Raw genomic sequence first — 27,897 nt, 5'->3', positions numbered from 1 at the left:
TTCTGAGTTGTGCCTGTAAGCAGAGTTGTAGGAGTGAATACAACAGCCTGAGAGCAATTCCTGGGTCCTGTGGAGAACTGGCACAGCACAGCTTGTATCCTCTCTGTTGCACTCACTTTCACCTCCAGAACAAGGTGGCCAAGTCCAAAGTGCCCAAATTCCTTCCTGAGGGCTAACTCTGCACTCTGAGAGCTGCTAGTCCACACGAGTCCACATGGGTGAAAGCTGTTCCTGGGATCATGTTATCAATTCAGCAGTACCCAGACCTGCACCTTGTCCCCTTCTGCTTCACTAGCACAGATACTGCCAGTCTGCTGCACAGACAGACAACAGGGATGTGTTCACAGCTGAAAGCTTCTGAGTTTCAGGATCAGAACAACAAGCTGTGGCAGCCATTTAGCAGCTGCTGGACTATTCCATTAGCAGTGTTTGTTAGCTGGCACTGAACAGATGAGAAAACCAGGGTTGAAATCAGCACAGTTCAGTGCTGTCAGCTTTGAGGAGACTCCATTAACTGCACCAAAGTTACACCAGAAGAAATAAGACACTAAAGACTGCAGCCTGCAAATAAAGAAGTGCAATAAACAACAACAAAAAAAAAAAGGGATGTTTTCTGGGCATCTTTTCTTAAATTATTGAAGAGTTTACTTTAACAAGGCATGAGATCAGCTTTGTCCACTGAAAACTGTTGACAACAAGCGCCACTCAGTGTAGCTGTAAAATATAAAAGTTTTGACAGTGTTTACAGCAGATTGGATACACCTTCACAATGACAGCTCTGCTGCACTGGAAGGATTATCAGAAGAAGAAGCAGCCCCTGGTGTTTAACAAATGTTAACAAATGTCTTTCCCTTATTTCATCTGTGTGAAAAGAAACATCCCACGGTTCACTTATCTGATCCGAATGTCACCTCAGAGTAAAATCCATGCCAGACAAGGAGTAATCTCAGAATAAAAAGTATACACTTACCAACCGTATCCATTAGTAAATTAAATTACCGTGATTTTTGGCAGTAAGGGAGAGCTAGGTTGGACATTAGAAATCATTTTGAACTGTAAGGATAGAAAAGCAATAGCTTCACTTGCCTGGGGAGGTTGTAGAGCCTTAATCACATGGGATTTTTAGAGCTTATTAGGAAAATATCTGTCAGGAACGTACCTGGTAATTTTGTTTTGTTCTGGAGTCTGGGCAGAGGAAAACAGAATGACTGTTTAAGACCTTTGCCAGCCCTGTTTTCCAAGATCCCTATAGAAGTCAACACTGAACACTACAATTTTTTAACAGCTGTTTCATTGACATAAAGCCCAATTAAATGACCTCTCAGTGAGGTCGTAAGTTTTTAGTGCAGTCCAAAGAGGGTTATCAGTAGAAAATGTCAAAGTTTTATGGGAACCTGATGGATTTATTTCACATAAACTCTCCATTTAGGTAAGTAAATCCCACTTAAGGCAGGCCACCAGGTATTTTAGGAAGAATCAACTGACCAGGTTTCGTATTCACTGCAAAATATGCCATTTTACTGCAACTCTTATCTTTAAAGAGAGAGCTAGCGTTTCCTGGGGCTTAATGAGTCAACTGTTGGTTTTCAGTGAGACATAAATCTCACCACAGTGGTGAGGCCAGGCTGGTGCCCAGACTTCATGCAAACCAGCTCAGACGGGGAGGATTCAGCACCCACGTCCAGGGAGAGGAAGCTGCTTTCAGCACCTTGGACAAGATCCGGGCGCCCTCAGGGGTCCGACGGGACTCAGACCCCAACTGGAGAGGGGCTCCTTACTCCCTCCCTAGTCCTGGCTGCCAGAGCTATGATAGCAGCAGGCAGGGTGAGACCCAAGATCCTTCCATCAGATGGAACCTGCCTTTTCACATTTCAGAGCACGGCTGTAGGATGCACCAAGACTAGACCTGCCGGAGCAAGAGCTAACACAGAGATGCGAATCATCTGCAGATGACATAATTACCTGGGGTTTCCACCCGGCGGTAATGGTAGGGGTTGATGCACACTTCTTTCTGTTTCGAGCCAAAAGGGAACTCACAACATTCCAGTGGTTTCAGCTCATGGTGAGACTGTAGGTCAGGCCAGCGCCACACTCTGCAGTATATGACGTGGGGAAGCCCCTTGCGGTGAGACACCTGCAGCCGCCCATCCAAGGAACGTGGGATCGTGACGCATTTACTGGGCTGACCCGGGCAGCTCAGAGCCCTCTCCAGTTCTTCCATGGCTCCTTTTTTCTTCTTTAACTTCTTCACCAAGGAATCAACAGCTTTTTCTGCCCACTTTTCTTCTTCATCTCCTTGTTTCCAGCCCAGCAGCCTCTTCACTGCGGGGCTGGTGAAGGAGAACAAGGAGCTGATAGGGGTGCTGGAGTGCATAAGAAGCAGAGATTGCGCACGAGCGTCAAGGGAAGCACAAACTGTTCTCCTGCCTTGCAAGGCCTGCACGGCGTTTCCAGAGTGCTGTGATGGACACTTCCTTCAGTGGAAGAAGGAAGAGAGGTTCTTTCACACGTACGTTTTTGTAGTCTTAGGCACAAGTAGTCCAACAGGGTGGGTCTCAGAACTTTCCAAACATCAAGAAACTGCTGATGAAGCCTGGAACAGCAACACAATACATGGTTAGGCTTCACACACTATTTCCATTGTTCCCTCAATAAAATGTTTTGAAAGAGAAATCATTCAAAATGTGTAGTTAATTTTCAGTGGTTTTCTGTTTGGTTTTTAATGTTTATTTTGGGCCCAAGCCTCTCTTCCACACTATCCACCCCACTCATTTTAGAGTTGGGGATTTCATGGAAATTGTAAAGTATCCAGTCACTTCAGCTTGTGTTTAGAGTTTAATGCACCAGGCAAATGGTTGCAGGACTAAGATTATTATTAGTACAAAATAAAATTTGCCCTCTTTTTTATATGCTGGTAGCTGTAGGTTCAGCTCAATCATCTTCTATGAAAATAAATCTGTGATATCAAATTCTATGGAAGCAATGAGTAGAACACTGTTCTGATTTCAACTCGCTCTCTGCCACTCCAGTCTAACTGTACTGTCAAGAGTTGTAAAATATTTACTGCAAAATTAATTTAAACTTCTCCTAGATTTCATTTAAAGCTTTTGAAAGATTTATTAGTATTCTCTAGACTTATTTATATTTTCTTACATGGAAGAGAAAAGTCTTTTTTGCCTATACAGTCTGTTTCTCTCTCATCAACAGTTCACAGCTTTCTGGATCCAAATCACAGACTTTTGGACACAGTTTGTGCTGGATGGATCCTGAGTGGATGGATCCTGAGTTATTTTTGCTAGGAGTTGCTACATCTGACAAAGTCCAACAGAAAGAGTTTAGCTCTTGAGGGCTTTTCCTTTTTTTTTTTTTTCGTATAGCTGGAGCCAGTCTAATTTTAGCTGAAAATTACATATTTCCACTGACTGGAACTCTGAGGAAAAAATGTCCTTGTATGTCAAGCTATTTACTGCTTTAAATATATTTCATGGACCCCCTGCACAAAGCAAGTCCAAAAGTCTGAACTACACAGAGGGCACTTGAAACAAGCAATGGGGCCAGCTTCCAAATGGATGCCTCTAGAAAAGCAGCTCCATGACTGCCCTAGCCCACCCTTGTGGACCTTTTTTGCCCCAGCAATAAAGGCCTGCTCCCAGTCCTCAGCACCACTTAGATGCAGCCACTGGGCAGACAGATATTGCCCAGCACAGGGAGCGGCAGAGCTTCACAAACCATATTTTGTGCAATTTCCTTGAATATACAGGTCTTGTAAGAGTTCAGAGGGCACCTGGGGACACAGTGTGCAGGCACAGGTACAACACAGTGAGACAGGAGGCCAATCCCAAGGACTGGTTCTTTGGCATATTTGGATACCCTCGGCGCCATGCAGCTCTGGAGCATGCTGCAGTGTGAGCACACATGGCCCAGGGCAGCACAGCCTCTTGGACAGGCTGTGATGTTTACTGAGGACCAAGGACTGCCTAGAGCTGTTTTTCTCCCAGCTCCTCTGTTTTGTTCTCTTACCCATCCCTATGCCCCACTGCATTTCCCTTTGAGAGATGTCCATCACTGAGAAATGCAGATACATGAAAACATAACAAGCTTTTTCCCTTCCTCCACAACAGCAGCAGTGGTGGGGCAAGGAGCTCAAAGTTCCAAAAGCCTTCCACTGCACTAGGAGGATGGAAGCACTTGGCCCTACAGAGGAGAAATCATGAAAGCAACTCTTTGGCAGCAGCTGCTCTTCCCCAAGACTTTCACATGCCAAGTGCCATAAAATCATGCACAAAGGAACTACAAAACAGGAAAGCAGAACAGGCACACCTTGCTTCAGGCACCCACCAGAGCACTGAGCTCTGGCTTATGCAATTTCTACATTATCAACTTATGTGTGTGTCCATTTGTCCCCGACTGTCAAGAGGGGCTCTTGACAGAGCATGGCAGAAGCCCCCTCACCCATGCCCTTCATCAGTCAAAGATCAATTACACAGGACTGTGGAAACCTGTCCCACCATACAAAAAGAACATTCAGATTCCAGATTTTTTCCCTGCTCTATATTAGTAGAAGTCCAATGACCTGGAATATTTAACTGGATAGTTACTAATGCCTCTAGACAAAACCAAAGTCTATTCCAAACACTTAAGGGGTACATATGAGAATGAAGGAAAATCAGAGTGATTTATCACAGGAAAAAACACCCTCAATCTCTTTATAAAACATAATGTGGATAAAATTTAGGCAGGCAGGCTCCAGTCCTTGCAGGAGCAGGCTCAGGCTACAGAGCCCAGCACCAGCCCCATCCAGACATCCTGTGCAGTGGAGGTGTCTGTCCCTCGCTGCCCTGGTGAGAACCTGTGGAGGATCCACCATCACATTGCACCAAAACTCATCTTCACATGAGAATATAAAACAATGCTGGGATCACTGTGGATCAACCCTGAAAGCAGCAACAGGAAGCAAGGAAAGCCTGGGATGAAAGCCCACCGGACCAGTAGCAGTGTAGAAGTCTCTGCTCTATGATGAGAGGGAAAAGGCTCACACTTCTTATCTGAGGGGGTCTCCTGGGCATTGGCATGTGTAAACAACTACTCCTGATAAGTTAATGCAACATTACAATCATCAGATGTGAAAACATACATGTTCACATAAAAGTATTGTCCCGAGATTTTCTTTTCCATTTTGACCAAGGTTTTAAATAAACACATTAATCTCGTTCAGTCAAATTAAATAACTCAACAGTGACATCAGTATGAGTCTGAGCACTATTGTTGCTGGTGGGAGAGTCGCCAAGACTATGTGTATAAAAGCAAAAGCCGTGCTTTGCAGACCATGTGATGTAGTCTCAGATAAGTACATTGCACAATTTCCTACCGCACTCCCCCCTGTTTCTTCTGAAATCCTTTTTCCCCAAATTCAACTGACATATAAAATACAAATGGTATTAAATAAACTAAACAGCTTTCAAATAATATTATCAGAACATCCTAGTTTAATGTTATTAAATTACATAATACTGCACACTATTCAGCAGACTAAGCCCCGTGTTGCTACGCTTAGATTCTCCATTGCGAAACAGCAAGGCAGCCACTCTGCTTCAGGGCTGCAATGACAGAGATGTCAATTCACAATTTAATTTTAACAGTCTTTCAGGACAGCAGTAGCTTAAGCCATATGCCTTTGGTAACAGGCAACTTGACTACCCAACTGGAATATTTCAAACCCACACTTGATGTATTTTCTGTGCTGATGATCTATTGTGTTTCTCAATGCTTGATGCAGTTTAGAGTGGCAGTGGGAAGGGAAGTGCTAGGGTTTTGATCCATATTCCCAGCACATGTCCATTATACAAGGATGGAAGTTCTGGTTGGTCACCTCTATCTCCCTCAGTGACAATACGATGTGCTATTATGATGTGCTATCATGAGGATGAGTCAGGCATCGTTCAGGATACATTCCTAACACAATTCCCTCCCCTGGGACTACAAAGAAGGCTTTGTCTATCTGTCAGCTAAGTGAAGGGTCAACACCAAACACAGTCAGTCTTCCATGCTGTCAATCTTTATTCCATCACTGAGTATAGCCTAAGATCTGAAGCTTGATTTAGGGAAGAGGTATAAGACATATGGGGCGTGAGCACGGACCCACCCATTTTTTTCCTGCAGCCTGCAGAGAAGGTGGGACTGGAAACATGTCAGCCCAGTTCACTGGCTCCATCCTCCCTAAACATAGGGTTGTCTACTGTTGCTGTGGCACAACAGCGGTGGGAAACATCTCTGGGCACAGGAACTTTATTACCTGCAGCATGTTATTACCACAGCAGCTGGAATGGCTTTGGTCTGTGCCAGCAGCACTCTCCCAAACCACTTTTGTGCAGAGTTCAAGAGTTAGGAGGGAACAGGGGTCACTCCTAATAATAAGTCAGCATAGAGCCACCATGTTTTGGAGGGTGAGACCACCATTGCACAGAAGTAAGCCTCAAGGCAAAGAACAGTATAAGGCATGCTTAATTTATTAGTATAGAAAAAGTATTTCAATAGAATTTACTTGGCCTCACAAACATGTCCAAATTTTTATCACCCATCTGACCTACTCATCTCCAAGTCCCTAAATTTGTACTTGAGAAGAATATGTGTGTACATATCACGGAGCTTTTCACATAAAGGTAAATATCTAGGAAAAAAATAGCAAAATCAGGCACTGCATACAGCTAATGTGTGAGATGAGACACCTCAAGTCTGAATGACTACTGCTAATAGCCAGCAAAATGGACATGAAGTAGAAGGGACTAGGATATTTTCTCCTTCTCCTATGCCCATTTTTCACCTTTTGGTGTAGAAATAGCCTGTAGGTTCTCAGGTCAACAGGAGAAATGTGTTGCTCCAGGAGCTTCACTTCAATAACTTCTACTGTGATACTAAAGAGCCTGACACACCAGGAGCAGAGGAAAGCCCACCATAGCTGTGGGCTTACAGTTTCCTAACTGGAGACAAGTCCTGATGAAGCCAATAAGAGGAGTTCCAGAGCTTATGGATATTAAACATGCCCTCCTCTCTTTCTAGTGCAAACATGCTGACATCTCCACAATGGAAAGATTTGGTAAGTTTAGATTTTACCTAATGTAAAGAAGGATCCGTTGTGTCAGGGAAGAGTCACATCACACTCTAGCAGAATGCCTGTGCAGTCCAACATGCTGATGGAGTTTACTCTAATTCAGTTGTCATAGAATCACAGAATCATAGAATATCCTGAGCTGAAAGGGACACACTAGGGTCATCAAAGCCAACTCCTGGCCCTGCACAGGCCACCCCAGGAGTCACACCATGGGCCTCAGAGCATTGTCCAAACACTTCTTGAACTCTATCAGGCTTGGTGCTGTGACCACTTCTCTGAGGAGCCTGTTCCAGTGCCAAATCACCCTCTGGGTGAAGAACTTTTCCTGATACCCAACCAAAACTTCCCTTGACACAGCTTCATACCATTCCCTCAGGCTGGGGGAATTTTGCTCCCATAGGCACAGCAGGGAAATTGTACCAGTCCTTGTTAAATTTCACTCCAAGCTTTCTGCAGAAGTCAAAAAGGAAAACTTTTATGGATGCTAATGACAACAGACTTAAGACACCACTATGTAAAAACAAAGTGTCCAGCATCCCTCAGAAGTGTATCTGTGTATGTGCATGCAAGTGTGGGCAGATGTATATGTACTCATGATCTCAGCATAAAGCTTCAAGGTGCTGCCTCCACTCCAGCACTTGTCTGGTGAGAGGCACGGCTATCTGTCTTGAGAATGCCTGACATCATCAGTCTCAGTGTCACTGCAACAGCTAAGTAAGGCCACAGAGGGAGATTTTTCAGAGGGTCGTCTAGACATAAGCTGTGCAGTTTTTGGAGATGCATGCAGCTGGAAAACAGAGCAGTGAGACAATTATAGCTGGAAGTCTGACACTCAGCAACTAAATCACAACAGAACTGGAAGGGAGAAAATTGTTTCAGTCGATCAGTGTGAAGAAGAATGCAGTGAACATGCTCTTGGTTAGTTATTTTTACCTAATGCTGATTCAGTTACTTCTACCTACTATGAAAGAGAGAAGCATGTGAGTTTTCTTAAATTAAATGATTCTTGGTATGTTTTCAAATGTGCCCAGCTGGCAGCAGCCTGCACACACCCAGGGCTTTACAAGAACCTCCCGAGTCAAATCATCACTACTACTCGCTCTGGGGATCTTCTTCACATCAGCAGGGAAAAGGGTTTCAGAACAAACAAACAAACAAACAAACAAACAAACAAACAAACAAACAAACAAAAGTGTGTACAAATATGTGGGTCTCAAATGAGTGGCGAACATCACCAACCTTGCCTTGGGCCTCATGCACCAACCTTTTTATATTTTTGCCCAAATAGCAACTTGGAGCTGGGCAGCAGAGATTTCACATGTACACTCATTCCATAAGAGCAGTGTGAAAGCACAACCTGAGCAGCACAGTCCAATAATAGGCTCATGGCTGAGCAACAGTGGCTACATGTTATTTTTGAAGCATGTAAATCACTTGCTCCACTCATGGCACCCTCAGCATTAGTTGGGATCCCCCGAGGCTTCGTGTTGCCCTTGGGACCCACCCTTGGGACAAGGGTGCTATTATGAACCCATCTGAAATCACTGTCTTTCATACACAAGAAAATACAGTGAATGAATTATTCATTACAGTGTTCCCAACTTCTTCCACAATCACAGAACCTAACACCTAGGGTTTTAATTTAATAGGATGAAACTAAGGTTGGGTTTTTTTAATTAGGAAATTAAATTTCTTTTCAGTTTGACCCTGGACTGCTCCAACTAAAAACACATCCAATGATAGGAGGTAGAGTGTTTGAAACTCAAATGTATCCATGTTTCACACAGCCCTGGCAGCATCTTGTTTATTCATATAAGCTTAAATGAATAGGCTTCTGAAACTAATTTTCTTGAGTATTTTTCAAGTTTGTTTAGAAAACCCTTCTACAGTGAACTTTATGTGCAGGCATCAATACCACAAAGCAAATCTCACAGCACCTCATGCTTCTCCAGCCACTTATTCACCCTGTGGAGCCTTCACCTGAACTCACTGCCTCCCAAATAAAGTAAGAACAAAATTTGATGCTAGTGACTAAAAATTTCAGGTATCCACATAATTGTTCTGAGCTCATGTAACCACTCAAGTATTACCTCATCTACTCAGCATCTTTTAGCTGCTCGTGACAGGAACAACACATTCTTACTTGATACAAAGGAGGAAATATTCAAGTATATAATCTGCACACCTTAACACAGCTATGTGCACTTCCACACAAACAAACAAACACCTGCAGAAGTATTTCAGGAGCATAAATTCTGTCACAAAAGAAAATTAAGTACCCAGGTCATGTCTGGTATGCCCATGATGCCTGATTAGTAAGCAATTCCTGCTGTAGGACTGCTGTGGGACTGTGGATGAGCACATTGGCGGATGTTTCAACAAAGCTTTGTTGGTGTGACATAAGATGGGGAGAGCAGAGTTGCATGGGCACAGTAACAGTACCCCCATGTGCAAAGTCTGCTGCAGGCAGGATAGGGGCAATCCATCTTTCATGTCCACTTGAAAAATCAGGGAGTAGGATAGATACATGTTGGGACAGTTGCTGCCGTCAGCGAGTGCATTTTACACAGCTTGCTTCAAGAATAACTATGCTGGCCTTGGGGAGGAAGAAGGGACTGGAAAACTCCTTGAGATGAGCCCTAATGACCCTACATCCCCTACTAGAACTGAGTAAAAGGGTCCCTCTCTTCTGGTGTAGCACTGGGCTAGCATGACTACACTGGCTTTGACCCCTGGGCTACTTGCCTCCAGCTGCTGAGGATGGCAACCCAAACCAGAGGGTTGATGTTCCCACCAAATTTTGCCTTTGAAAATCTCCCACAATATCTGAAGGCACCCCACAAAATTACCACAACCAAAGTCTGTGTAAAAATATTAAACTGGACCAATTTTTCACTATGATCTCTCTCCGAATGCACTTCCTTCCTCAGTATTAATTTTTAAAGGAAACCAGTGACTGTGATGTTTATAAGGAGTGAACCACACAGTATTCCCTGTCTGGGCCACACCAAAGTTTCTAAGATGCAATCCCACAGGGACACATCCTCTTCTCTGCTTCACACCCTGCTCCCTGCAGGCAGGAAGAAGACCCATCCACCCAGTCCCTGCCTTACCTCTTCCTGAGGCTGCCTTGCTCACACTCGGTCTGGCACCTCCAAGGAAGAGCCCCTCTCTCAGCTGCTTTCCTCCAGCAGAGCTGCAGGCTAAGGAGCACTCATGCCATGGAGGAGCTCTGAGGGTGCATCTGTGGGAGAAGGCAGGAGGCATTGGGGTGATGAGGAGGTGCATCAACCTGCCCTAGGAAGCCAAAATGTCTTCTCATGGCTCTGGCTATCCCCATTTTACAGCCAGTCGGTCCTGCATTCCTCACATATCCACCATTCCCACAGAAACTGCAGCAAAGCCCATTGGTGTTTCTAAAAATGGAAGGGTTAGAAATACGCAAAAAATAGAATTCCCGCTTTTAAAACAAAAGCTGATTCGTCTCTGATACAAAGCATGAAGCCAAGTGCCTCCAGAACAAACACCTCACAAAGGAAGAAGGGAACTTGAAAAGAACTTCAGCTTCCATGCTAGTCTAAAGTTTACAGCCACAATAATCGGATTCCGTAATCCTTGTTATCAATCACTGGCATTCTTGGAGTCATTCCCAAATACTCATTTTAGGAAAAGGATTTGCTTAGATTCAGATGTTAAGAATGTTGTGAATAAGGATACTTGTAAAGAACAATTACTTCACCAATAATGTGGCACATAGTGTGATAAGAACCTATTCTGGAAATTTAGTGTCTTAAACTGTCAGAAGAGAATATGCTTTTGCATACCTGGTTGTGCCTTTACAGTGCACACAGGGAAAAAGGACAAAGCAAATGTTCTCCTCACATTGTATGGTAGCACATCCCACCTCAGGGAGGTCTGTCTGAAGCATTACTCAGTTTTGGTGTTAAAATAGGAGATGTCTTTTGCAGATGATTTAGCATCTCACAGCTTGGAAAGTGAAATACAGATCAATAAAAAATTCAAAAGGAAGAACTTCTAGAAACACTTCCCCTCTGACTGGCAGCAGGCCTGGGGAGGAAGCAACAGTACTGCTGGCCACGTCTCTTTCTCTGCAGGTGAGACAGCCTGGCTAACTGCACAGGGGGGATAGATTTCACACACAAGACACTTTCTGTACACATCACACACTGTACACATCCACGGAATCGCATTAGCATTTCATTGTGTTCAAACCATATCACACTCGAATCTGTTTTTCCTAAAAGGCCTCCATTGTGCATCACTGTGGGAAATTGCTAATGCAATAAGATTGACATATAGGTTCTCCTGCATGAACATCCGCAGTAATCTGTGCTAATTGAGCCCTCAGTGGCTTGTGAAACCCTTCAGGGGGGAGGAAGGGTGGAGCATCCACATGGCCTGCATCTTGGAGAGCTGCAGCAAATAACTGTGTGGAGAAAAGGTAAACACTAGTATTAGTGTGCTTTATCCATGTAAAGATCTGGCCCAGTGGCAAGGATTGCCTTGGTCAAGGGACCAGGACATTTTCTTTGAAAAATATCTGGATATGCTTGGACTGTCTGTGGAAGTTATTTCCCAACAACAGGACTAAGAACAAAAGGAGCGAGAACTTGCCTATCTAGTTCCCTCCTGTGGGGGAAAGAAGGAGGTAGCTGGCCATTCCCAGTGACTTCAGCTGAAGATGTGGGTGCTCAGATTCTCTGTAAACCAGAACATCTTCTTAGGAGATTAAACAGGTTTCATATGCCTACATTTGAGCCTGGGAATAAAAAAACAAAGACTGGATTCTCTTTAGCATGTAAGACGCCATGTTATCTACCAGCTGTCTCAGAAGGCACAAATCAGGCCCTGAGTCCTTAGAAGAAATATTTTACTCCTCTTCAAATCCATCTCAGGATTCCAAGGAATATTCCATCTCTTCATGGCTGTTGCTACCCTTCCTCTCCGCTCCTGAGTGCCTGGGCCACTCAGCTCTGGCCCAGGCAGCCCCTACAGCCCAAGGCTCCCAAGGAGGGCACCACCAAGAAGCCTGAGTGGTCCTGTAGGACCATGCAGCGGGACAGGCATGGGAGCTGCAGCCTCCCATGGGAATGGATTTTGGTTTCTCTCCTCTAGATGTCTCTGAGAAGGTGCCGTGCCCTGTGTGAAGTAATCCAAGATCTGTTGATGAGAGAGATAAATCTGCTACCTCACGTATGCTGCAGGGTGAGAAGCTGCACCTTGGCAGCTGCACCAGAGTAATTTGACAGAGATAAGTAGGTTTGGATAGGCAAGACCAGCAAGCAACCAAAAGAGAGTTTTGAAAAGCCACATGAACTGCTTGTGCCTCGGGTCAGTTTTGTGCCCACCGGGCAGTGTGTGGGATCGCTCCCTGCCACAGGCCTCAGGGTAAACAGCCTTCCCTCGGGTGCCTCGTGTTCTGCATCTGTCCCACAGGTGCCCTGACAGAAATGGCTTTGTAAAGCATGATCTGATGAGTAATGCTGCAAAGAAATGCTTAAAAGAAAAAAAAAGTAGGGTTTTTGGGGTTTTGTTTTTGGTTTTTGTGTGTGTGTGTGGGTTTTTTTGTTGTTTTTTTTTGTTTGTTTGTTTGCTTTTTTTTTTGAGGAAGGCAAGCAAGAAAACACACATAAAAAAAAGATTAGGCATTGTTGAAATGTATTGACCTCAGCTGCAGGGTTATTCCCACTATAAAGGGTTCTTCATTAGGTGGAGCTTTGCTGCTGGCAGACAAGGCCTGCTGGAAAGGGCACCCCCATGGCCAGCTCCTGCCTGCTGTTCTGCCCAGCACGGCTGCGTGACCCAGCTCACCAGCAGGCCGAGCAAACACAGAACCACCGCTATCAAGAAGTGGCCAGTCTGGCTCCCATTGTAGCCAGGTAATGAGGGTGAAAGGAAGCCTGAAGCAGAACAAGCTCTAATGACCCACGGGTCTGCTAATTTTCTTTCCTCCTCATTTTTCTCTTTTAATGGACAGTGAGTTTGAGGCCAACAGTTGTGGGGAACTCAGGATGTGGGGAATATTTTCAAAACCTATACAAAGGCCAGGCATATAGAGAGACTCCAGAATGGGAGATGTTTCAGGAAGAAAAGCAAAAGATGCAGGATTTTGCATCTGGGAGCAGAACGTAGGTGGGAGAAGAGATCTTGTTGGGAAATGGGAGGTTGCAGTATCAAGCTGGAAGGTTGCCACAATGTGGACTAATGCTTTGGCAGCTGCAAATAAAAGGAAGGAGGAATGTAAGAAGTAACACAAAGAAAAACTGTCAAGAGATATCTGGAAGTATCACAACCTGTGAGGAAATAGAAGAGGCAAAGATGATGCTAAGCTTGGCAGAGGGAGGATGGTGATGCCACTGACAAGGAAAAAAGAGTGGGAAGGAAACAAGTTCTGGATAGAAAGATGTGAAAGATAAGGCTTTGCTTCTCCCAGTCAGAAACACACTTCGATCTTAATGATGTCTCAGAAAAACAGAGATCAATTATCAGGCTTTCTTCTTCTGTTTTTTTTTCTTGGTTTTTAAAGTAGGGCTGGCTGCATAAATTGGGAAGTCTCCTTCACTCCATGTCCACTTCCACCATGTCCTTGCTGCGCCCCTGTTTAGAGGAACTGAACCTCAAAGAGAGCTGCTCAACCTTACATCTGTCCAAGGTGCAGAAATCTGAAATGGTCCTGTAGAACAATCCACCTGATGTTTCACCTGCTTTAATTGAAATGCAAACATGTATTGGTCAGGATCTCTGTCTGGGCTCTGGTCCTGCAATCTATTAAATCTACTCATCTGCAAAAGCACAGCCAGATTTTTAGCTGCTATAATAAATACACAGGGCCCAAATCTCTTTAAGTCACCTTTCCACCTGTAAAATTCCCACAGTACTAACCATTCAAACACTGCAGGCAAACTATCAGATGGGGAATAATTTGGGATATTTTTGAAAAATTAATTTTGTTGCACTGTGTTCAAAGTCTAGTGCTTCTCTCAACTGTTCTCAAAGACAGTAATAGGACTGCAATGATTATCCCAAATTGCTGTTGTTATTACTATCCCTTGCTGCTCATGCACAGTAACACTAATGGTTCTTTACACCCACCTGTATCAGGAAACCAGGCAGCCAGACAGAGCAACCTTTACTACGTATATTTCTGCTGTATTGTTTTCAGTTAAAATATTTCTGATGCATTATTTGGGGATTTTTTGTCTTCCCCAGCCCTGTAATTATTATTTGTAAAGGATATATATTGCACAGAAAATGGAATCTCTCTACACTATCACTGTATTTTTTGCAGCAGACAAATTATAGAGCATGTATATATATACATATATATATATTTGTCTCCCCTTATTCTTTTCAGCTTCTTTGAAACAGGGTGCCCAGTACTGCTGATGCTGGAATTACTGTTAGTCAGTATCAGCACTGGTGATAAACTCCAGCTAGTGTTTTGGTTAAAGGTCACTTGTAATTAGTAGTCATTGTCCTTTGAATTTAACAATGGAAAAATAAAACTTTATAGTGACAGATTAGCCTGGCCATCAAAATTACAGCACTTTAGCACTCAGGAGAGAGGATTGCATGACACACTATCTCCCTGTCTGATAACAGCAGATAGCTAAGAATTCAAACATGAGATGCAGAAAGCCTGTAAAAGAATAAAAGGAGAGAAAGGAGAATTAACTGTGCAGATGTTACGTGATACTTTGTATTGACACTTCCACACTCCTCTTTCAGTGAGCTGGGCCTCATGTTGTACCCACTGAAGCGAAGATGCAGGACTGCTGCCCATTTTTGTGAGAGTAACTTTCAAACCCGAGGTGCTACAGAGTTCCTCTACACCACATCCCCACCTTCTGCAGATCCTTGGCATGTGTGTGCATGACTCTTTAGTGAAATACTAATTCTCAACTTCTTCACAAAGTTGGGCAGTTGACAGCTTTGTGTGTGTTCATTTCAGTTGCTGCACGTAAATAAAAGCTCTCTCCACCTTGTATCAGTTTACAAATACTGACACGGATTTGATGCATCCATCAGGAAATCTCTTGGTTTGCATACATAATTTGGATATGATAAGGATTTGTTATAAAATACACTTGACCCTTATTCAAGGCACTTTTGCAGAATTCCTGTTTATCAGCTTATGCGCAAGCTAATAAAGTGAAGAAGAAAATGTTTCTAATTCCATCACAAAGGGCAGAGGGAAATGGGAACTACTGCTAAACCCAGTAAATACAAGATATCCTTCCTGATACAACTGACTAAAAATGTATTTTTGGGCATGTTTATTTTAGCTACTAAGGCAAATTAACTCAATATTTAAAAAACCAAAAAGCAAACCACAAACATCCCCAGCGTCTGCTTTAAAATCTAACAGGAAGCAAAGATGAACCAGCCAGACACTGGTACTTATCAAATCTGAAAGAAGGGAGTTGTCTGGCTGGATTAAAACAGATGAGGTTTGTTTGAGTGATGACATTTGTCCTACCGTTGCTGAGGAGAAGAATTTTGCAGCACTTTCTTCATCTCATGCTCCTGAAGACGGGAAGATTAGTCCTACCACACCAATACTTGCACATACAGAGGGGCACATTTCCACACATCGGAGATGCTGAAGAGTACTGAAACTTGCGTTATCTGCAGTGCCCTTCCCAAACCACTGCAAACTTGAATTCATTCCCAAGCCGTGCACACATTCTCCTACTTCTGCCAAGGGAGAGCTCCTTCACTAAATAGTTGACCATTCTGGGCTGAAATATTTATTTCACTAATTTATAAGATGCAAGTAATTAACAGTGGGCGTGCATGTCTGTGCATCTGCTCATGTCCATGTGTGTGTCTTTTATTTTTATTCCACTAATGCCTCTTTTAAAGCAGACCTGGCTAGCACGAAATAAATTTACCCATAAAATCAAACACAAAGTTACCAAACAATATCTGAATTGTTACCAATAAGCTGAACTCCGAATTTCCCCCCACTTAGAGCTGCCTGGCCACAGAGATAAAATTGCAGTGATTTCTAATTTGCCATATCGAGGGCTATTGTTTTTGGAAATGTTGGTTATTTGCTAACCAACAAACGTGTAACGTTTTAACTTCGGAGCCAAAAGACAAGAAGCCAATCAGAGTCACCGTTCGTAGCTGGAATAAAAACCCCGAATCCCAGCAATTCTGCTCCGTTTTTCCCGGGAGCGTGTCCAGGAGCGGGATTTCTTGAACAGAAAATAACCTCTGAAAGGAAAAGTATTTCCAAACGTGTCATGTGGGGCTCTGTTGTTTCTTTTCTTTTCTTTCCTTTTTTTTTTTCTTTCTTTTAAACCTCCCCTCTCCTACTTAAGCGAGAAAGAAAGAAATCCTGACAGCGGGAAGACTTGTCACCGTTTAGCCATCCATAAAAATGTTTTTCCCCGCGCTCCTCCTTTCGCTCGCCGTCCTGGCGTCGGTCTGTCTCATCTCGCTGCTCTGCGGCCCCAGCCCCCGCCCGCACACCGCCCCAGCGCAGCGGGGCCGGGGCCGCCACCCGGGGGGACCCCGGCCCGGGGCGCCGCCGCGGCTGCTCCGCCGGGCGCTCGGGGGATGGATGATGCTGCGGCCGCCGCCGCCGCCCGGCACCGCTCGGGAAGGATGCGGGACAGCCGCGGCGCGAAGTTTAGAGCGACGGCGCTGTCCCCCGTCCCCTCTGCTTCCCCCCTCGCCCTTGCCGGGACGCTGCCGGGAGCCCCGGCTCTTACCTGCCACGGGAGCGGGCTGGGGTCTCGGCGCGCCGCGGGCGGGAGCGGGGCTGCAGCTGCGCGGCGGCGGCGGCGGCGGCGGGGCCAGGGCGCAGCGGCAGCGGCAGCAGCAGCCCCGGCCGGCGTCAGTCAGGCGGGAGCCGTCAGGCTGTATTAGTGCGCCGGGCTGGAGCGCGGCCAGCAGCGCCGCGGCCGCTGGCCCGCCCCTCGGCCCCCCGCCCCCGCGCCCCCCCGGCCGCGCTCACACACACACACACACACACACACACACAGACACACACACACGATCGCACACACACGAGATCGCTCACAGCCGAGATCGCTCGCACACACACAAGCGCACATCCACACGCTCGCACACTTGGCACCGCTCACACACACGCGCATCCACACAGATACAGATACACACACACGCTCAAGCACACGCGGACGACCACACGCCCATGTGAGTTACACACTCACACTCACACACTCACACGCACACTCACACCATGCACCTCCCAACACCCGCCGCCCCTCGCCAGGCTCACCGCTCCGCGCCCGCCAAGTTCTGCCTCTCCGGCACACGGGCTCCCCGTGACAGAGCTCACCCGCAGGCACAGACACACACGAACCACCCCCGCCGAACCCGCCTTTCTCACACCCCCGCTGTCGCTCGTCCCCAGCCCCTCGGGGGCCGCCATCCCGCCGGCCCGGGCTGCCCGCCGAGGGGGTGCCCCGATCGCTGCCCTGCCCGGGGCCGTGCGGGGCCGCCGAGGCGTTTGTGTGTGACAGCCGGGCCGCCCCGGGACAGGTCCTTCCCGAAAGTGTCCCCGCAGCCGGCCCTTCCCCGGGGTCCCTCTCGCCGGTGCCCGAGGATAGACACCGGGGCCAAGCGGGGCGTGGGCAACTTCAGCCCCGTCCTGCGCTGCTACCAGCGCTGCTGACCCGGCTTTTGTGCACAGGAGACAAACGCCGGCTGCGGGCAAAGACTCGGAATCAACGTCGTCCCTCTGGGACGGCTGGACAGCACAGCTGCAACGGGTTTGGGGATCAGACTGCACCTTCCCACGCCGGGATGTGCGGAGGTCCCATCATTTCTCGGACTGGTCAGAGAACACCAAACTGCAGCTGGCACTGATGAGCATCTCCTGCTCCAGAGATTACCTATTAAACCCTCATATTCCCTAAAAGTAAGCATGTCTAGCTATGTAGCGTATTGCATTAGTCCTAATAAGGAAGGGCTGAAAGAAGGGAAGTCAAGTGGCTTCAAGGACACCAGACATAAAAGCTACTCATGAAATTGGGGCTCCAGGCAGTGCTAGGAACAGGTACTGTCTAAACCTGACCCTGGCTGCATCGAGGGGCTCCAGTTAAATTGCACTGTGCCTTTTGAGGTCAATCAATAAATATGATTAAAGATACCATCCTGCTGACATTTTCACCAAAATTTTTTACATTGTAAAACATGACAGCAAAGCTAATGTTGTTTGAGTAGACATCAAAAAGCCACAATGCAATTACGGCTCCGCAGCGCAGTTTTGTCCAAGCATGCGTGCGTGAGGGCTGTGGTGCAATAGGGAGATACAATGTAATGCCCCAAAATATCTCTGTTTCCTGCTTTGACTAAATCTTCTTCAAATACTGGTGGCTTCCCCACTGCTCGTCGGGCTTCTTCTACAGGAGACTTCTCGATAGATGAGTGGCTGAAGAGATGCTGTTAATTAAAAATCACTGTAAATATTAATAAAGTGCCAATCACACATTCTAACTGGGCATGCTTTCAGATTTTATGTCCACAATGCTGTTTATTTTTAACTGAAGACATCACACTGCAGATGTATACATGGGTAATTTTGGGGGGTAGGGGGGGTGGGTCGGCAGAGGTGTGGTATGTAACTTACTGAAGGACAACCAAATTCTGCTGGGTCTCACTGCATCTCTTTCAGGTGTTGAAACTTCTGGTTTCTCATGCCTCTGCTCAGAGTTTCTGCTACCAAAAAAGGGGTGGCAGGACAAGGCAGGTCTTTACTCCTGCTGCTCTGGTGCACAGCCTGCTGTGCCATCTCCAGTCTGTCTTCATTGACAGGGTACATTAAAGTACCAGTACCACTACTGGAGTGACCCCAACCAGCAGAGCACCTGCCCAGATTGAGCAGTCAGTTCCCAAAACTTTACTTTGATTGAAGCTTCCAGTTAAATAGGCATAAATTATTTGTGAAATGATTTAATTGCATTCCTACTTGTGTGGGGGCAGTTTTAACTGTCCCATATCTGTTAGTTCCCATAGCTAACAGAAGTCATATGTGTGTGTTTATACATATATATATGTGTGTGTGTGTGTACATATGTAACACTAGAGTTTGATACATTATAGATTATCTAGCAGGCAACAATTTTTTTTGCATGCAGTTGTATTTTTGATCACGTGGCATGCACACATACATGTTTTATTACAAGAGCTGAATATATGCTGGTGTTACCTGTGATCTGCTTGGAACAACCTTTGGAATGAGGGATCTCCTAGGAGCAGTGCTCACAAATCCTGCCTCTCCTTTCCACTCTCTCCACACACACTTTTGGAGCCCAAATCCCTGAGCCCATATCTTCTGCACGGCTTTCAAAGCCAGTGTCCTCTTTGTAAGGCTCTGCTCCTCCTGCCAGGGTGATTCATCACCTGTTACTCCTCTGCATCACCTGGGCCATGCTAATTCCATTTCTCATTTGCCATTATCTCTCTCCAGCGCCTCATTTCCCATCCTGCCCTTTGCAAAAGCGCTCCCTTAGCCTACACACGATGTAACTTTCTCAAATCCCCTCCCACAAAACATGGACCAACCCTCTTTACTCATAAAACAAAACCTTATTGGAGTATTCTTATTTTGGTCTGTATTTTGTATTTTTGTACTGGGTAAGTATGTAAAGAAAAGCACCAATAAAAGGTTATGTAGAAAATAGTAAAGACTGTATGTAGCTGTAAAACGGATGAAAAGGTACTAATGCCTTTTAGCGCTGATACTGTGTAAAATATAGAATAACATGAATTTTCCACTTGGACGGAGCTGCAAGTTCCTGAGAGCTGTAAATACACTGACTCTGCAGGTACTGCTCCAGGGCTCCAGTGGAGTTCTGGCAGTGTCCAGCACTGGACAAGGAACAGCTGTTACACCAGCAGTGTCGTGTGCCGGGTGATGGAGATCCCTCAAACAGCTCCAAGTGTGCTGCTGCGGGCACTAGAAGACTCCTAGCCACGGTGTCTTGGACTTGCTGCATGAGTTACATTTTCCTCAAGGGCTCTCTCCAGGCAAAGACACAGCAGGCACTTGCCTCTGGCAGCAGATTTTTGGGAACAGCAACATAGTTGTGGTTCCGTTGCCCGCTTTGCCTGTGCCAGAGCCCTGGAAAGGGAGGGCTGTTCCAGTATTGCAGGGTGGAGTCAGACGTGGGGCAGCATTGCCAAGAAGAAGCTGATTATTCAAGCAGCAGCACTCACCATCTCACTCTCTCTGTGGGTGCCTGAACTACAAGCCCAAACCCTGCCAGGATGCCTAGCTCCACACCTTTTACTTGCCTTCCCAGGATAGGGCTGGACCAGCCCCAACTCCTTACCCTTGGGTTTGACTATCTGATATTTCTTGTGCTGTGTGGAAGCTTGGAGTGTATCCTGCTTCTTATTCACAGGCAGTTTGGGTATCTCGGTATCGAATTAAGGTCCCAACAGTTGGGACACATCTGTATCAGGTTTAGAAATAAGCACTTGAACCATCAGGGAGTCTTCCTTCACACATCTTTTCCAGCACAAGCAGGATGAAACATTTGCTTTTATAAACATGTTTATAGTTTAAGATGCTAATTCTCAGAAGAAAAACAGGTGGAAAAAGTATCTGCAATCTTGTGCAACATGTTGGTGAAGGCAGCACTGCAGAGACTGTGCTGAGCAGCTGGGTGGTCTGTACTGTCACAGAAAAGGAATTGCAATTGCTCATCTCACTGCTCTTCGCTTCAGATTCTGCAAGTGAAGCTATAAATCCAGAGAGGCAGAAGAAGGATGTAGGCAGGCAGGTTTGGAGGTGTATGCCTAAAGGGAGAGAAGGAATAAAGGGAATCACCAGTGGAGTAGATGGAATAACAAAGACCACCTGAGAAAACTGAAAAACAATAGTTCAGAAATATTGGGAGACACAGAGGTGAGCAGGCTGAGTGGCTTCAGGTACTGCCACCAGGATGGGGATTCTCTCCCTTTTGGGTCAGATGACTAGTAAGATCTGCAATTTGTCATTTAGTTTCATTGCACTTTTTATCCAGGGTTAGAAGGGGTGTCAAGAAGTGAATGAGCATACTGTGGCATGAACAAATGAATTTATTCTCTGTACCTTTCAATTACCAGATGAAAAAGACTCTGCAAAATATTTGGACTGGCCAGGTTACTACAGTTTTTGTAAGTGGAAAGGATAATTTCCTATCCAGTACCATAACAAGATTTTTGTTAGTGTGTGTATGTAAGTACCAGCTAAAAGAATGAAATCATATTTGTTATTAAAGATTTGGGGGGCAATTTCTGCTCTGAGCTAAACCCCCATAAATTCTAAGGAATTCCAGGGAAATTTGTCTTCATTTTATTATAATAAAGCTCCATAGAGTCCCTTGATTTTTTTCCTTTTCTTTGATCCACATAAAATGACTTGACTTTAATTCTCCAAAGTTTTTAGCACACTGAGATCCAGCTACCTGTCTTGGTATTGGTGCTGAGTTTGTTCTCTGCTGCAGAGAATATGACTTGAGATGCTCAGAACAATATGATTCTTGAGATGTCTTTTTATTCCAAGATATGTGGATTGATGCCAGACTAGCTGAGATTAGTTGGAAGAATATGATCTTCCAGTTGACAAAGTCTGTTACTTTGTCCTCAAAACTGTGAGACTGTGTGGAGGAAGAGGACAGAGACAACCTACTTGCACTTCTTGTTCCTTTAGCACAGCAGCGTTGATGACTTAGTAAACCATAATAGGCGAAGTCTGCAAGGATTCTTTCCACCCTTTTCAGCCATCACTGGCTGAAACCTGTGATAAATCACCTCCCTGAGGTTTGACCTGGATGAAATATTTATGTGCCTCTGGCTCAGCTGTCATTGATTCAAGAACTGCTGTAATCCCCTGCCTTCACTTCACCTTCTGAACTTCACACCTAGTGTTGAGAAGAACCAGATGAACTCTCAGCCATTTTATCTAAGCCCATTCTTTATCTTTCTAACGTTAGCAGTTTTCTTGTTGCTGAGGACTTGCTTGGATGAAAAGAAAGAGTATGGAAGAGAAACAATATGTAAAGATTCATTGGTAGTAAGGTTAAGCCACTGTCCTTTGGCTTCACATATATACAGAGGTCCCAGGATTTCCCTGAACTTTGGCATCAGAGCCAACAGCTATGGTTGAGCTAGAGCAAATCTTCTGGAAAAAGAGATTTTGAAATCATTAATGATGGAAAATCCATTACAAGTCTTGCTAAGTTGTTCCGTGGTCAGGCTTATCCTCAGCTTACAAGGTAGCATAAGCACAGGCTGTAAAGAAAAATGGCTTTCTCTGTTCTGAATTTTTCTAGCTTCAGCTACTAGCAGTTTCATCTTGTGTCGTTCTTTACACATAGGACTAAAAGTTCATTCTTTTTGCATGTTCCTTTACAGCTTGTGCTTATGCTCTACCTTTTCCTTCTTACACTTGGCAATGGCCCTTAAATATCAGGTGATTAAATAATCTTAAGAGTTGCTGGACTCCCCTTTGATTCCATTCCAAATTTTCAACATTTTTTGAATGGTGGACATCAAGAACCCAGGCTTCTCCAGCTCTACTAGAAATCAGGGGACATACACTGAGAACAGTTGACCTTGTAAGTCTCTATTTCAACTAATGGAGATCACACCAATATTTAATAATTTTGTCTCTTGCTGAAATGAAGCTCAAGATTTATTTAGGTTCTAGGTTAGACTCCCCATCCTCTCACACCTTGACCTGCAAACATTCTTCACTCCAGCACACCACCTTACAAACAGGAACAGAGTGTGCAGAAACATGCTGTTTTCTTGAGCCAGGCTTACAAGCAAGTACTGGAATAACTTCCCCATTGCTGAGGGAGAAATTCTGCCTCTGAAGAGCAGATTAGGCAAAAAATCTGTCAGAACAGCTGGTTCTTTCATGGAAATGGGGACAGATAGGATGACTTTGAGGTCCTCACCTGCACTACTGACAGTCTAATTACATATTCTCTTCATTTTTTTTGTCCTCCTTTTTCAACAATGCCATAATTTGTGTCATTGGCAAAGTTCTCAGTAACAACTTCATAGATTCTTCTGTGTCATTATTAAAAAGATAGTTAAATCTTGTTAGGTCAAGAAATTATCTCTTTGTGCCCTCATTAAAAATCCATCAAGTTGATAAAATTTTCCCCATTTATGGTGATGTTTTCAGACCTAGGAACTAGTCAGTTTTTAATCAATTTAAAATAATACAAATTCAATACAGCTTACATTAATTTCTTAATTAAAATGTCAGGTAGCGTGAAGCTGAATACCTCTGAAAAGTCTGTAATATCAAACTCATTTCCTTTACCAGTTAATCTTTTAATTCAGTTTTAATTTCATCAGATGTATTTATTGAGTGGTGGTGCATATGCCATCCTCCTGTTGTCCTCCCTTAATACTTTAGCAACCATGACCTGTTTTAACTGTTTCATAGTTTTACCTGGAACTGTTTTTAAATCTGAGAGATCTCTAATCACCCCACATATTCCTTATATCTCAAAATGCTAACATAATATTAGCTGTCTTCTGCTTTACTGTTCCTAACCTTTGCAAATCTGTTGAAGTAGCGTGTGTTGGTCATAGAGCTCATTAGTGCTCACATTTAAAATCCTTGAGAACAAGGTGTTAGATGCTGAATTTTTAAGACCAGGGAATCCAGTAAGCACAACTTTTCACAAGAAGCTATTGAGCTGATGATTTCAAAATGTCTTAAGTCAGGGTTTGCTTTTTAACATCATCTTAAGTTATTGTTAAAATAGAAAATGTTATTACCTTGCAGTATAAGTAATTTAACTCCTTTTTTTCCCAAATAGTTTTTGAAATCTTTAATTTTATTCTCAGTTCTATAATTTTTACCTAGTACTGAACAAATAATTGTTTTAATTACTTTAATTTATCTGGAATACTTAACCCCTTTCTTACTGCTACTTTTGCCATCCATGGATTTATCCTCCTTTTTTTTCCATTATGATTTTTTTTCTAAAATCTCTACTTCTTTTTTGTCTTGTATGTTTTATAGAACATATTTGCATTCATACTCATTTGGGGTCTGTCTGTTCTCTGTTAACCAGAATAGCCTCCGTTCTCAGTTGGATTGTGGCTTTGAAAGTATCTCCTAGAATGTTTTAAGCAGTTCCTAATTATTATTTCCTTTCTATTTATTTTCTTTCTTTTCAGCTGATTTAGATTCAAAATGCTTTCAACTTCGTAAGACTGAATTTCTGGTTTTGGTTTGTGGTTTTGTGTGTGGTTTTTTTTTTTAATTTATTTCCAAGAACACGTAGAGCTCTCCGAACTATCTCCTGATCACACATCACAAGTGCAATTGCAATACCTTGCAATTAAGCAATCTTTGTAAAGCAATCTCTGTACTTCAGTGATGGGCTTCTGTACCAGTCAAGACTTTGTCCAACACACATTATTTCCATGTTAGATACTAAATTTTTGAGGCCAGTGAAGCCATCCTTGATGAATAGAACTTTTCAGAAGAAACTATTGCCCAGACAGGGTATCATTCCTGAAGCAGATTTAAAGTGAGTCCATAGAGATAATGTTTTTCTCTTGGCCACATTGTCAATGAAAAAGAGGTATGAAGAAGATTGTGGAAATATTGAGTTGGGTCATCTGGACGTGTTAATTTCAGTTCTGATGTGCCTCCTTGTGTTTGAAATTCAGCTTGAACAATTCTGTCACTCTTTACAAGTGCCTGAAAGGAGGCTGTAGCAAGGTGGGGGTTGGCCTCTTCTCCCAGGCAAAACTAATGATAGAGTGGTTACACATTGGAACAGGCTCCCCAGGCAATGGTGGAGTCAGCATCCCTGGAAGTGTTCAAAACCCAAGAAAGCATGGCACACTGTGATATGACCTAGTGGACGTGGTGCTGTTCAGATGGAGGTTGAATTTGGTGGTCTTGGAGGTCTTTTCCAATCTAACTGGAAACTTTGTCTTATCTAGTGTAGCAGTTATCCCTAAAATGTCCTTGTGTGTTCTGTTTACTTAGAAGGTATGGTTGCTTGGATTTTCACATGCTTATATGGTTTCTTCATATTCTTGCTCTAGGAAGGGAAAAGAATGCTCACACAATAACAACAAGCCAGTAATTCCCCCTTCCTCCACCCTTTTTCTTTTTTATGAAGTTAAAAGCTCATTAAAAAATTTCTCAAACCAGAGACTGCAAAGATGTGTTTCACTTTTGGAGAAAGCCCATCTTGGAAGGTCATTTGAAACTCTTATCACTAAATGGTGTCCTCAGCCTTCCCTATCCAGATGAAAACGTGTAAAGATGTTAAAAATTAATGTTGACTGTAAACATCTCCTTAATAATATTTTATTTTAAAACACTCCCATAGTTTAAAGAAAGACAGTATATGTGCCTGCCAGGGGAGAAAAAAAGACATCTTTATAAACTAGACTATTTAAAACTGAAAATATAAAAAGGAAAAAACCCTCAGTGATACATGACTATAACATTGTACTGATAAACATATCTTATTTGTTCAGTGTTGGCATTAAAGCAGGATGCAGCAATTAGAAGGGAAAATGCCATCTGTTCTAGAAAACTCAAAGTATTTTAATTAAAAACTTGATTTATATGGATCAGATTATCTGTATTTTATTATCTGGCAGAAAAAGAACCTCACAGATTTACAGTTGCTTCCAGCAATAGGGGTCATGCAGTGCATCATTTTACCCTGTGTCTTCTTTGAAACAAGTTGGGTACTGACTGAATATTTTGCTTAGGAGTTGCAAGAAGGAGACCACTGCACTCTAATCCACTCCTTGCAAACATGTTGTTGTCTTGGAGATCATGAAGTTATTGCCACTCCATAGGACAAGTAGGAACAGTCTGTTTGGAGACCTGTGCTTTTCACAGGGAGATGCATTTGGTAATTTATGCCCTGATTTAAAAGTTGACTGCAGTTCATAGGAACTAACATTAAGTTATAGATCAAGTAGTTATTAAATAAGGATTGCAAGACTAAGCATGTGATAAATTCACTCCCCTGGGAAACACCTGGCACCAAATACCAGACCTCATATTTAATCAAGTTATCAGAGAAGCTGAGATACATAAAGATCTGTTTTACTCAGCATCTGTTCAGAGACTATTAGACATCTGAAATGTACAAGTCCTGAAGAATGTTTTTATAGCTACAAATATTTTTACCCGACTCGATGCCTAGGATTATATACTTTGAGATAGTTCATTAGTCTTACATTTTCTAGTTTTACCATAAAAAACTCCCAAGCAAACCAAAAGAGAAATAAGGACAGAAGAATCTATTTCTTATGGAGGAAAGCAAATCAACATTTAAAGATTTGCCACTAAAGCATACCTGTAGGTATATCACTGTATGAACTTCAGACAGGAAAATCACAAAGCAGCTTAAATCATAAAGAAGTGATTTATTTTCTAGTCTTCACATTTGAATTACAGAGATGATGTACAGTACACGAGGCATATGCTGTTGCCATTTCATGATGTTTCTTCATCTTTTTCCATGCTCAAGACTTTTTTTCCAGAAAAATTTCATCATTCCTTTCACAGAAACATCTGTCCAACTGTAAAACCAACCCCTTTTTTTGTTGATGTTTTGTGGCTTCCATCACAAGACTTAAAGGCACCATATTTTACAACGTAACACATTTAGATTCAGTGAAACTCTATGTTGCTGCACACTAATGTAATAATGAGAAATGTAATTAAAGTCACTGCTATAATAACATCTTATCGGAATGCACAATGAAGATAAACTTGCTTATTCCAGAGACAGAGGGCTTATTGCATAGGAAGCAGTTTGTTCTGATGGGTTCTTTGATCTACAACCGGTATTTCTGTTAACTGGAGGGGTGAAGAAGGGCTTGGAATATATTGCCACATTTTCTTTTGGTTGCCAAAAGGGAGGATAATTAAAATAAAGGGGGCTTCAGGATCAAAGAAATGGAAAAAGTTACGCTAGTCAATAAGCTGAGGGAAAAAGTTTTTTTAAAAAGATCTTCATTAGTAAATATTTAGAAGGCACAGATGCTGAATAAACACCTCATTTAGCTATAGAGTTCAGCAGAACAATTACTGTATGAAAAAATCAAAAGATTCAAAAGAAAAATAAAACTGGGTTGGTGGCTAGTATGTAAACTGTGTGTAGAAATACCACAACTATGCACAAGGTATCAGGTTTTCTTCATAAAGGGCGAGAAATTACTCTGACTCATCTCTCCACATTTTGTACACAAATGAGACTGGATGGCAACTGAAAGCCTCAGAGAAGGCTCAGAAGTCAATCCCTGGGAACCGGGTGAGATAGTTTCAGCAAACTGGCCCTTGGCACTCTGTATCTCAAAATGGGGTGCCCAACTAGCTCCACACTCTTCCAAAGGAGGCACTAACAAGCACAAGGAAAAGAGAGAAGGAGCGCTGTCTTTATTCTGCACGAGGCTTGCGAAAGCTGGAGCACAACATTAATTGTTTATTCCAAATACTTAAACACTCAGTGCAAGGGTCCATGTTTGCAGAGTCCAAGTGGAAATGACTCAGCATGCTAAAAAGAAAAAGAGCAGGCTGTCCTGTTGTAATTCACATAATTAAAATATTCTGCCTAAATGCATGACATCTCCCCACACACATCAAAGGCTTGTGTTTCCTCAAATTCTCCATTTACATTTAGGGAAGCAGAGTTCTTAAGCTCTTATGAGAGAGAAAATATGATGTGGTCTGCACATCTCTGCCTTGCTGTGCATAACAAATCATAATACTGTGTAAAATACCAGGTCCCAGG

General features: G+C 43.6%; 1 protein-coding gene across 4 annotated transcripts in view; it reads right to left on the bottom strand.

Annotated features, from left to right (window-relative positions):
• Positions 1 to 17,413, bottom strand: part of SMAD9 (SMAD family member 9) — a 39,588-nt gene extending 22,175 nt beyond the window's left edge. For 2 of the 4 annotated variants that reach the window (XM_064715950.1, XM_064715975.1), the window contains exons 1-2: positions 16,852 to 16,926; positions 1,963 to 2,593 (exon numbers count right to left, since the gene is read on the bottom strand). In XM_064715950.1, coding sequence (XP_064572020.1) covers positions 1,963 to 2,374 — 412 coding nt within the window. In that variant the 5' untranslated portion in view covers positions 2,375 to 2,593; positions 16,852 to 16,926. Of the gene's footprint in view, positions 1 to 1,962; positions 2,594 to 10,221; positions 10,258 to 16,851; positions 16,927 to 17,381 lie in introns of those variants that run through there. The other 2 variants (XM_064715960.1, XM_064715969.1) reach the window with 2 other exon arrangements.
• Positions 17,414 to 27,897: the final 10,484 nt, after the last annotated feature.

This window comes from Zonotrichia leucophrys, chromosome 1 (assembly GCF_028769735.1).
Source record: "Zonotrichia leucophrys gambelii isolate GWCS_2022_RI chromosome 1, RI_Zleu_2.0, whole genome shotgun sequence".
In the NCBI taxonomy this organism is placed as follows: Eukaryota; Metazoa; Chordata; class Aves; order Passeriformes; family Passerellidae; genus Zonotrichia; species Zonotrichia leucophrys.
This window is presented reverse-complemented; position numbering and strand designations above follow the sequence as displayed.